This window comes from Acanthisitta chloris, unplaced genomic scaffold (genome assembly GCF_000695815.1).
Source record: "Acanthisitta chloris isolate BGI_N310 unplaced genomic scaffold, ASM69581v1 scaffold30754, whole genome shotgun sequence".
In the NCBI taxonomy this organism is placed as follows: domain Eukaryota; kingdom Metazoa; phylum Chordata; class Aves; order Passeriformes; family Acanthisittidae; genus Acanthisitta; species Acanthisitta chloris.
Window position 1 is genome coordinate 1 of NW_008668147.1, and position 12,127 is coordinate 12,127.

At 43.6% G+C, this 12,127-nt stretch overlaps 1 protein-coding gene across 1 annotated transcript; it reads left to right on the forward strand.

Moving 5' to 3' along the window:
* Positions 1 to 57: 57 nt before the first annotated feature.
* LSG1 (large 60S subunit nuclear export GTPase 1) lies at positions 58 to 11,499 on the forward strand. Its single transcript, XM_009072786.1, has 12 exons — positions 58 to 200; positions 790 to 876; positions 1,732 to 1,818; positions 3,931 to 3,991; positions 4,704 to 4,880; positions 5,917 to 6,342; positions 6,637 to 6,738; positions 7,545 to 7,688; positions 7,994 to 8,117; positions 8,705 to 8,784; positions 9,402 to 9,575; positions 10,947 to 11,499. Exons 1-12 carry the CDS (start codon positions 58 to 60, stop codon positions 11,124 to 11,126), a joined length of 1,785 nt encoding a protein of 594 aa, XP_009071034.1. The 3' UTR covers positions 11,127 to 11,499.
* The last annotated feature ends 628 nt before the right edge of the window (positions 11,500 to 12,127 follow it).

Here is a 12,127-nt window from a genome sequence, read left to right on the forward strand (position 1 = left end):
GGAGCAGGGGATGGGGCGGCAGGGACGGGGGAATGGCGCGGGTCGGCAGAGCTTTGGATGACTCTCTCCCTTCTGGCAGAGCGTCTGAACGCCCAGATTGTGTCTGCCCAGAGCCGCACGGGGCTGCTCACGGCGCAGGAGGCACAGCGTGTCCGGCAGCTGCACGAGGAGAACCAGGAGTTCCTGCGCATCCCTCGGAGGTGAGTGAGTCCTGCAGGGCTGGGCCTGCGTGTGCCTCGGCTGGGTGGGCTCATCCCATCGGGGGCTGCAAGCCTGAGGAGAGGACAGCCCTCAGCTTTGTCAGTACCCTGTTTTGGGTGAAGCCACTAACTATCCTGCATGAGCCTGCTGTAACCCACAGCACAGGTGCCTGTCTGCCATGTGAGTGTGGCCGGTGCCAGGCTGTGTGGCCTGATTGTGTGAGTTGTCTGCTCAAAGCTTGGTGCTGCTGGAGCTGGTGCATCCAGGCTGCCTAGTAAGCCTTTCCAGAGCTCTGTGCATGGTGAACAGAGAGATTAATCCCCCATCTTAAAGGCTCTACAAATCTTAGCTTGTGAGAAAGCAGCTTTGTGAGATCTGGTGTACATAGAATAACATCCTCTCAGCTGATGGAGTTTAGAAGGAGCAAGGGAAAAAGGTGCTGAAAACAGGTGCATGTATGTCTGGACTATAACCATCCCAGCATAGCTGAATGTGCAGTACTTGTGTTCCTTATGGATGTTTGCTGCAGGAGTGTAGCTGATCTGACTGCTATTTCTGACCACTCACTCCAGAATATGCTTGTTACAGGCCACGCTGGGATAGGACAACCAGTGCACAGGACTTGCAGCAAGCAGAGAGGGAGAGCTTTCTCGAGTGGAGGCGACAGCTTGCCCAGTGAGTATGCCACTTGTGTCTGGGTAAGTAGCTGGTGGCATTTAAAGACACACAAGACAGTGGGTTGTATTTATCCTTGCCAGACCAATAAAATTAATATCTCTTCAGTATCTCCCTATACCTGTCCTGAAAGGCTGAACATCCCAGCCACAGTCCAGTCATATCTTTGTGGTGAGCTCTGCAAAGCTCTCTTCTGTGCATGTTCTTTTAATGTTCTTCAGGATGGCATGTGGTGTTCTGTATTTGCCTGTGAAGTAGAGGAGTGCTGGATGTGTCTTCTAAGAGCAGCAGTGCTGCTCTGAATAGGAAGCAGTGCTGCCAGCCTGTGCTGGCAGCTTGTGCTGGTCTGGTGCTGCATCTGCTGGCTTGGAGAGTTGGGTGGTATCTGCTCACACCCTGCAAACCCACATTTGCCCTGAGTAAAATCATTCAGGTGGTGGTAACAGCACATTAAAGGTTGTATAGAGCCATTTCAGGTACCATCCCCAATTTCAGTATCTTTTGCAAGTGATAGTCAATGGGGCAATAACTGCTGCCACTTAGGATAACTCCTGTTACTTATGATTGTGACTCTGAAACTTTACAGGCAGACTTGTGGTGAGACTTTGTTCTTTGCATTATTTACCACTTCTCCATTGGCACGATCAGAGCCATTGTCACCACTGAACCAGTGCCACTGACAGCAGTTTACACAGGTGCTTGATCTGTTCGCAAAACCAGCAGAAATAGCACCTATGTACAAGTCTGGTTTGACATCTCTGAAACTAAAGCCTCTTGCATCTAAGAACTGGTGTTTTGCTTCCTGCCTGACATGGACAAAATGTGACTATCTTTTTTTTTTCTGGTTTGCCGTAGTCTTGAGGAAGAGAAAAAGTTAATTCTAACTCCATTTGAACGAAACTTGGAATTTTGGCGTCAGCTTTGGAGAGTGATTGAAAGAAGGTAAAATATTTCACTATCTGTATTTTAAAAGTAATGTTTAATTACTTTCTTGAACTGAAGCTTTCGAGTCAAGCTTCAAGTGTCTGACCAGAGGAAAAACAAGTTAGTAATGTTTTGTTATCAGCACTGAAGTAATTTTGTTTTTAAGTGGTCAAAACATGATGTGAAGAACTGATGTGAACATGTTTAGAAGTGCTCAAAACATGATCTGCTTAGTGGTGCACTAGCACTGCAAGCTCTCAGCACTGTGATTCTGCAAGTGGTTCATTGTGAGTCCCTGAAGATTCTTCAGATGCTACTGCTCTTGGCCTCTTCCAGTAACTCTGTGTGGGAGGCCTCCTTTGAGAATGTGTTTTTGAGGTCTCTTGCCAAGATTAACCCCTTACCCTCTTTCTCAAGCACACAGATGCAGCTGATCTTCAGGGGCAGGATGCAAGGGAGATAAACTAAATAAGGCTGGGAAAGAAAGAGCCTCTTGGTCCTTGGCCTCTTGCCACACGGAGAAGTTGCAGCAGTGCTCAAAAAGCAACAGGCTGTCATATCACAGTAACAGCTTTGTTTGCTGACCTGTAATACAATGAGTGCTATCTGCTACATTCATCTAACTGGGGCATTTAATTTCACTAATAATTAAGTTTGAGATCATCGTGTCTGTTTTTCCTAAAATTGAAAAATTCTTCACTAGTGAGGTCATGGTGAGATGGTCCTTTCACAGAAGGGGCTTTGTACTGGGTGCTGCTGCACTTTGGCTGGGGGAGTGCTGGTCGGGGGCATCCACTGTCCAGTGTGAGTGTCCTGGGTGTTTTGAGGTGGCTGGAATGTGTTATTAATGCCTTTCTGCTCTTGTTGGAGCTTTTTATTTCATGTAGATTGAGGACACTGTCTCAGAAACGACTGGGAAAGTCATCAGTCCCTTACCTTGTGGATAATTTGATCTGTTGTCAGCCTTTTCATGTGTTTCCTTCAAACTAGCTCCCAGCAGTGAGATTCAGTGACTTCTTTGTATCCCATCCCAGTACCATGGTGTCATCTTTCTCTCATATTGATCTTTGAATTTCTGTGACTGTGCAGTACCTCTTTGTACCCATGGGGCTTATTAAATTACTCCCTTGGTGGGGTTTATTGATTTATGGTTTTTACGTGTAACCAACTGCCTAGAGAGGCTTGAAATTCTTCCATTCAACCCATGGTATTCTGAAGCTGTCCTGAGTTAACAGAAATCCCTGTCAAACAAATAGAATTAATATGTGTCAATCAGTATTTTAAATTACCTGCCTGGAGAAGTTCTAGTGGAAGAGGCTGTAGTTAAATTTTCCCCCTCCTTTTGAGGAAAGCTGCATGGATGTCTGTGGGATCTGAAGTCATTGTGTTTAATTAGTGTGTAGGACTGATGATCTTGCTTACATATATGGCAGCAACCTGGTGTCTGGGTTTGAAAGGGGTTTCCTAAAAAGCTCATTGCAAAGCCTTGATTGCATGAAGGAGCAACATGTTTTACTGGAGTCTTAAAGCTGTTTTTTCAGTGTTTTATGCTTTTTTTGTGAGGAGAAGAAGAGCACAAAGAAAATTCTGAAAATATCTGATATCAAATGCTTTGAATCTGCAGGTCATTTGTGGGACACTTTGTGCATACTGTTCCATGCAAAGGGGACAGCACTGCTCCAGCATATCTCTGTGTAGGAAAACCACCTCTTTCTCTTTGTAGCCACCCTGCCACAGCTGGGGATGAGAACAGACAGAAATAAAGCTGTGTTACCACAGTTGTTAGTAAAATTTTGAAGGATAGACTAGTACTACTTTGGTTCTTGCCTGCTGAGCAGTTCTGAAGGTTAGATGGATTGGTAATACTGGCATGTTTCCTTCCCCCTTGCCAGCTGTACAGGAGAATGAGCCAAGTGAGGTAGAAATACTGTGCAGCAGTAGTGGCTTGTAGCACAAGCATGGCTCTGCTGAGCTGGTGGGATGCTGAGATGCTTCGTTATTCAGTAGAGGTACTTAGCAGGATAATACAGTTAAAACTATTAAAATTTCAAACAAAAACTAAAAGCCAAGTGTTTCCTTTGAGGCAGGGTAAGGAGGAGTACTTTATGGGGCTTTCTTTTACTTTTGCAGTGATATTGTAGTCCAGATAGTAGATGCTAGAAACCCCCTGCTGTTTAGATGTCAAGATCTGGTAAGTAAATCACTTTCATGGAAGTTGACTTTGTTTTATTTCTGCAAGTTTACGTGATTTATTTTTTAACACATTCAGCCACCTTGAAACTGTTCTGTTGTGTCTAAGTGGGTATCTTACTAATTTATGCAAGTATTCTGATGGGAAATATTTTGCTTTATGCCTTTTGATATTTCACACAGGATGTGGATTTAGAGGCTGTTCTGCAGATGTTATATTGCAGACATTATATTACTATTACTCCCCATTACCCACTAGAAGTGTTCTTGCTTAAAAGAATTGTTCTGTGTAAAAGCACAGGGGAATAAAAGTGGGTGAGGATTACTGTGCTGAAATCAAAGGATCAGGAATTACTGAAGTGACAATGTTGTAATGATAGACTATAGAACACTGTGCATCAGTGAGATGTGAAATACTAAAATAGTTATCTTAGGAGTTCCTGCTGCAGGGTGCTGATTAATATCTTGTTGTAGCCCTAAGCAGACAAGGTGCTTGCACACGTGGCCAGCAACAAGCTGTATTGTGGTAGTTGCATGCTCCAATTTGTTCTTGTAGCTGTCTGCTAAACACCAGTTCCACTTAGCCCAGGGGATGTAAGCTTGGCTACACGTGGAGCTGGATGGGGTAACTTGTCTTGCTGCTCTTGTATTACCTTGGGGGGAGGAGGAGTCAAAACCAGAGTACAAACTGATCCTTCTCTTGTTTTCTTCAGGAAAGTTACGTTAAAGAAGTCAGCAATGACAAGGAGAACATGATCCTGATCAACAAAGCAGATTTGCTGAGTGAGGAGCAGCGAGCTGCTTGGGCACAGTTCTTTGAGAAGGAGGGTGTTAAGGTGGTGTTCTGGTCAGCTCTGGCAGAGTGCAAGCGGCTCTCTGGAGAACCAAAGGTACTGCTATGTCCTGGCTGCTGCTGGTAACTTGCTTTGCAGCTATGCTTGTGATAAACCTGAGCACCTTCCTAGGAAAGGCACTCCCTGTGCAGCTGTAAAACAGCATTTGAATGATCAATTCGGAGACAAAAGGTAAACAGTCCTTGTGGACCTCTTCACAAACTCGTAACTCGTTGAAAGAATTGGAAATCTTTCCAAGAGGGATGTTGTGAAGGATGTGGTTATCTGTACAGAGGCTTTTTTTCTCTTCCAGAATGGGGAAGTGTTTGTTAGCCTAAAGTACCTGAAAGCCTTTTTATGCTGAGTGGAACAAACTGAGCTGCTGCCCCAAGTCACATGTTATCAATAGGTGCCACTTCATCTTTTACTGGCTTCATCTGTTACAGCCATTGCTATTCAGCTATGGACTCTCTCCTGTCTCCTTCCAAAAATATCTGTGTTCAGCTGGTTTAGAGTCCTTGTATAAAATGTTTTTACAGACTGACTTAAGAGAGGTTGAAAGCGTTAGTTCTTTTCCTTTATTGGAAAGAAAGGTCAAAATACTATTGTTATGAGGTCTTCCTTTTTGAATGTAAACTGTTTGCAGTGAAGAAATGTAGAGTTGGACTGAAAATATGACAGCTTGAAATTATTTTAATGAAATATCTAGACCTGAAGTAAAATGGCTTTGTGTTCTGAACATGTTGAAAAAAACAACATTTGTTCCTATTGCTGGGAACACTTAATAATTTAAAAAAGTATTGTGGGTGTGCATGTGTTCAGAGCTGTGCCTCTGGGGAGAAACCACCCAATGACTTCACAGCTAAGCTTTGAACAGTCCCTCTTGGAATACTTTTGTCATTCTCCTGAAATGGCCTAGTTGTATCTACATCCTATTTAAAACCCCTGAAAAACCTGTGTGATGTAAACCATGAATTGTCAGCCCTTGTGATCTGGCTGATGAAAACAGAGTTGCCTGCACTGCAGCAACTGCAGTCAGCAGCAAGGCTTAGTGTTGCCTTTGCATTTCAGTTAGGAAATGCTGTTCACACAGGAACTAGATGCTGAAGGTGCAGCAGAGGACCCGAGTGATTCTGAGGGTGAAAGTTCCAGTCAGGAAGAAGACAACATAGTACAAGATAGCACAGAAAGCACATCCACAGGCAACACTCTGCAAATGGTAAACCAAGTTCTGGTCAGTGATGATGACAGCAGTGACGAATATGAAGACTGTGAAGAAGATGAAGAGGAGGCCTGGCAAACCTGTTCTGAAGATGAAGGTGATGACAACATAAATGCTATTGCTCCAGAGAGCATGGAAAGCAGGAGCAATGGTGCTGCAGTGCAGCATGTGATGCAGGAGCAGAGCAGGAACATCAGGAACTTCAGCCATCTGGTACAGAGAAATGAGCTGCTGGAGATATTCAAAACCATGCATGATGGACCGAGGGTGAAGGATGGGGAAGTAAATGTTGGGCTGGTGAGTTGGACTTTGCACTTAAATGGAACTTGCTTAATCTAAATTTTAATTCCATATGCTCTCCATGGGAAAAATTCATCCTCTAGCCTGGCTTCCTGTAGGGGTATAAAAATTAGCAAGCACAAACCACTACAGGTTTTGTGCAAAGATTAATTGTGAAGTTTCTGGAGCTCAGTGTTCCCCACTGCTGGCCCAAATTTTTTAGTACAAGTACTTTTGTGTCAGAGCTCTGTCAGTCTTTTGGCATCACCCTGCCTGATACCACTGTTATTATTCCACTTCTTTGTCATCTAGGTGGGTTACCCTAATGTTGGCAAAAGTTCAACCATCAACACAATCCTTGGAAATAAGAAGGTGTCGGTGTCTGCTACCCCAGGCCGTACAAAACACTTTCAGGTATTGCTAACAAAGTGCATTAATCTTTTTATCATTTCTTTTTCCCCATTGGATGAGGAGCTTCATTATTAACTGGTTGCAGCCACATGCACTCGCTGAGAACTTTGCCAACCTGAACTCTGGCCAGCAGAGTAGGTTGGAGAGGGGTGGTCTTGATGTATATCATTTTGGAACTTTAGTTCTTGCTTTCAAACTCTCAATTTCCAGTCACTTATGAGAGCTGGTGTGCAATGGGTGGTGTTTTCAATCTCCTCATTTTATTAGGTAGCTTGTTCCTTCTTTTTTCAACACGAGTCATGAGGAGAGAAACTCTTTAAAGTGAGTGTTCCTCTGAATAGCCTAAGGTCAAGGTTTCAGACTATTCTTCTTGTCCACATTGCTGAGAATGAGTCTAGTTTTGCTGCTGTTTTCATATTGATCAAGCTTTAATTTTGAGGTAGTAACTCCAGGGCTATAATGATCCTTGGGGATTTGTACTTGTTCAGTCTTCTACCTGTGTCAAAAGGTCCAACACAGTTAAAGGCTTCTGGAGTGCTTTCTTCTCTCCTATCAGACTGGAGAGGTGAAGACCTTGCTGCTCCCATGTGGACACCTTATCTAGGAACTTTGGAAGTGCTGCTGTCTCCCACATCATATTTCCTTAATTCATTGGCTGGGGCCAGCAGAGCAGATGTCTGTGTTGGTAGAACTATTGCTTATTTTCATTTGCATCCATGTTTCATCTGTGTGTTTGATTTCTTTCTGTTCCTTTCTCCTCCATGGACACTGACTTGCCCTAGTGAACTAATCAGTTATTTGTCATGTAGACCCTGTATGTGGAGCCTGGCCTGTGCCTTTGTGATTGCCCTGGTCTGGTGATGCCATCTTTCATCTCTACCAAGGCAGAAATGATTTGTTCTGGAATTCTGCCTATAGACCAGATGAGGGACCATGTCCCACCTATTTCTCTAATATCCTTTGCATGGGGTTTGTGAGAGTGTCTGCAAGGGTTGGATCTGAGTATGCCAAGTAGTGTGTTCCAGCCCTGCTAGCAGCACACGTACTCATGCTTTGAGGGTGGTGGGACATATTGGATAAAAGAGCCCATATGGTCTTTTCCCATCTCATTTCAACTTTGTCTTATTGTCAGGCTTGCCTTGTTTTCCTGGTTTGCAGCAAAATCCAAAAGTCATTATTCATGTGTGCTCTTGGAGTGACAAGGGCAAGATTACGTGTGTAGCTGAAAATCACCTGGTGGTTTCCTTCACTAGCTTACGTTTGCCAGCATATCCCACGAAACATTTTGGAAGCAACCTATGGAATAAATATCATAAGGCCAAGGGAAGATGAGGATCCAGATCGAAAGCCAACAGCTGAAGAACTGCTAACAGCATATGGACGTGAGTAATGATCTTTTAAAACCTGTCACCTACACTCTGTGTGTGATCCTGAGCTTGGCCTTAGGAGAATGTTTTAAAGTTAGGCCCAGCTTGTGTTTGTCATGCACTGAATCTCCTCTTTAGGACTTGCTCTCCTCTGAGGGATGGCCTTTGTTAACAGCTCATCTCCTGTGTGTGTTGCAGTGGTGCTTTGCCAGTCTCATCTGAGAGATGTGGTGATGGTGAAATGCCCTGCTAGTCTGTAGTGTAGTGCTCTTGCCGTTTCAGATACCTCCCATCAACCATGTCTTGAATTAGACTTTGAAGAGTGCAGTGAAGGTTTATCTCCCATGTCTGATTCTCCAGCCTTAAAACAAAAATAAAAACCCAGCAGGTTTTCTGCTGACAGGGCGATGTCAGCTCTCATCATTCCTTTCAGGTCAGGATGCTTCTGTAGTACCTCTACAATTCCCCACTTTACCCAACAGAATCCTCTTTCTAAGAGAGTTTTTTTTTGAGAAAAGAGACAAATGTACAGTTAGGGAGCAGAGAAGAACATATTAGTTCTTTTGTACTGATGAAAAATGTACTTTGGATTTGTCTTATAGATATGAGAGGCTTTATGACAGCTCATGGACAGCCAGACCAGCCGAGATCAGCTCGATATGTGTTAAAAGACTATGTCAATGTAAGTGCTTCCTACATCTGGGGATTCTTTCCTGCTAGGAGAGGAATTAAAGGTTTCACCAAAACACAAAGAGAATTCTATTTCCCTGGATAAAATCATCCTATGGCAAAATACTCTTTAAATTGGGCTGGTTTTATGTTTTAAAAGAACAAATTGAATTTCTCAAGCTACTTAATCTTAAAAAGGATATTACTTAAAAATATGGTGCTACCTAAATAAATAATCATATTTCTAAAATAGCCAGCAGATACCCAGGAAACAAGCCCATATTGTATAGGTGGACCATTATTTGGCACTAAGGACTGTAACTCTGAGTGTTGTAGTACTCCATGCTTCTACAGCACCACTCAGCAACTTATTGTTGAGAGTTTTATAGGATCTTCCAATACTTCTGAGAGTTTTGCACTGTATTGTTTGCAGCTGGAAATGGTGCTTTGAAGTAGAGGTGGAATGGTACTTTAACCTAGAAGTCAAGCCAGCTGTTGCCTGGGAGGAGAAATAAAGTGTGCTGGTAGTCTGCCAGTGTGAGCCCCTGGACTTCAGGTCCTGCTTAGGTTTGGAATTTTCTTTCTTCTCTGAGTTTCTTTGGTAATAACTGTGTCCCATTGCTTTCACAGGGGAAGCTGTTGTATTGCCATCCACCTCCTGGCATTGACCCCAATGATTTTCAGCACCAGCATCAAAGATGCCCAGAGAGGAGAACTGTGCAGGCCACTGGACAGGTGAAGCCTGAGAAGAATACCAAAGCAAAACAAATTGAAAATGTGGTAGACAAAACGTTTTTCCATCAGGTAAATTCCGGAGGAGACTTGTTCCAGGAGTCTTTGCTGTAGCACTTGTGCATAGTTATTGGGGAAAGAACCACTTCTGAGGAGGGAGTGGTGCTGGTTGAGTTATTGGTGTTAGATGCTGTTGGATCTACATTTCTCCCCAAGACTCTCTGTTCTTTTTATTATCTCCTAAATCACTGGGAATGTCCTAGGTGACTGAAAGATTGCTAATGAGATGTGTGTAGCTGAGTTTTAAGAGGTCAATGGGGTGACCCTTGTCATTATGGACCTAACATCGGTCTTGAGCATACAGGGGTGATCAGAAAGAAAGACAGGGAGGGTGGAGTGACACAGCACCCGACCTGGAACATGTTTTTGCTTTAACAAGCACTTCAAACTAACCTTCCTTTCTTGAGCTGACATATCTAGTGGACGTGATAAGTGCCTTTAAGATAGTTGATTTGGTACTACCTGGTGGTTTTGATTCAGAACCTGAAAAGAGTACAAACTGATTTAAAATCTAATTGAGAAATCTCAAAATTAAGTGAAAAATGGAAATTTCTCTGAACTCGTATGATTGTTAGGTCCCACAGGGATCTGTTTTGCCCCTACACTACTGAAAAAAAATGTATGAAAGACTTGTAATGAAATGTGAAATCCATAAGTGATTAGGTCTGCATACCTGACAAAGATCAGAACAGGTGTTTAGCAGTGAAGAGGCTGGGTCATGGATAGTATGTTACATTCTGTTTGGTTAGTTGGATATGAACACTGTTTCACACAGATAGAGATAATCATCCATTTTGAAAACAAGAACTCAGGCTCTTTACAAAAAGCAGTGAGCTGAGCTGTAAAACTATGGCCTGAAAAGCATTTTTGGGATTACCACTCAGGCTCTTTACAAAAAGCAGTGAGCTGTTTCAGAAAACTATGACCTGAAAAGCATTTTTGGGATTACCAGACAAAGTGCTGGCATGAGCTGTGAGCCCCATCAGTGCTACCCACGCTCCAGACTTGAGCGAGTTATTTTAGTCTGTGGCTTTCACAGACAGCAGATTTATTGGCTAAAACGATTTGTTTTGTGGAAAGCAGAGGCTGTGAGAATCCATCCTAGTGCCATGGCTGATGTCTGTCGGAGTGCAGTGTCTCAGCACTCACCTCTGTGTGCACTGGTGGACACTGGGGACGCGGCGCAGCACAGCTGCAGGCTGAACTGGAGTGTGCTGGTAGGCTTGACTTGGCTGCTTAGCGTGACCTTTCTCCAGCTCTGGAGTGGGGGCTGAGCAGGTCTTGATGGGTTTGAGCTTGCCTGTGTCTGGTTTTACTAACATATTGCAGTTCCTGTGGTTAAATATGCTCTCATTAGTCACTGGTGATTGTCTTCTCTTCCAGGAGAACGTGCGTGCCCTGATGAAAGGGGTCCGGGCTGCAATGGGGTATCGGCCTGGCAGTGGCCTCGTGCCTGTGACTGCATCCAATCCTGGGAATGTGGTAGGAAAGCCCTGGAAAAAACATGGAAACAGGAACAAGAAGGAGAAGATTCGCAGGATCACTAAGCACCTGGAGGCTTAGCTGTGGCACCGATATCTGGCCTTTCCAGGGCATGGACTGCACTGTTCCACAGGCCTGAACTGAGGGGAGAGAAAAAATGGATAAGTGGGCATCACTAATCCACCTGGTAGCTCTGTACTATGGATTGGCCTGGGCAGGGAATAAGAGTGGGCTCTAGTAGTTGGAGCTCGTTCCTTCTGAGAACAAGGGAGACCTGGCTGTTCATCTTATCTGGAAGCCAGCCCAGATGTTTGACTGCTGCTGAAACATCCTTTCAATGGGAGCAGATGGAACTGTGCAGGAATGTTTCTTTCCTTCCATAAAGGATGTATTTTATAACTGTTGGGATAAAAGCAAGCACTGTAAAACTGACTAAAATCTTTAAGCAGCTGAAATTCAATGAGTGATGTTTGTTACCTTTTGAGACACTATTGCTCATCTTACTTTTTTTTTCTTTAAAGCTTAACACTTAATTGTGTTGAAACTTGAGGTTAAGTGATCTTTACTGCCCTTCTCCTTCTCTGCTGTACCAGCCCTATTCTGTAGAATCTGGTACTGAAACCATTCCCTACTTCCCCGTGTGAGCAGAGCACAGCACACTGTGCAAGGAAAAAGCCACTTTTATGTCCTTCACACTGAGCTGGTATCAGTTGTTTTTCTGTGTGACTTCCCATTGGTATTTTAAAACATTAGCTTTGTGCGACTGACTGAAAATCTGGTGCTAATTTGTCTTTAAATATATTTGAGATTTTACTTCCTATACAGTGTCATGTTCTGTCTCATTGACCTAATCACAGAAGTGTCTATTATCAGATTTTAATTGAGTATATGAGTATTTGATGCTAAAAAGTGTTTACTTATGTGGGGTCAGACTTAAGTGAGATTTACTTCTTAGCTGGCCTGCTGAGAAAATGTTTGTGCACTTGGTCAGTCCTCTCCATTCCTAGTGCAGCACAGGGAGTAATGATAGGACTGAAAAGTCTTGCAAAGATGAGGCATGCATTGTTTCTAGGTGGTGGAGT

What these genes read in the sequence shown, in the direction of transcription:
- LSG1 (XM_009072786.1), top strand. Translation starts at nt 58, where the DNA reads ATGACTCTCTCCCTTCTGGCAGAGCGTCTGAACGCCCAGATTGTGTCT. An exon ending in GGGAAGTAAATGTTGGGCTG is followed by an intron (nt 6,343 to 6,636) that starts GTGAGTTGGACT and finishes TTTGTCATCTAG; the next exon opens with GTGGGTTACCCTAATGTTGG. An exon ending in ATGTCCCACCTATTTCTCTA is followed by an intron (nt 7,689 to 7,993) that starts ATATCCTTTGCA and finishes TCACTAGCTTAC; the next exon opens with GTTTGCCAGCATATCCCACG.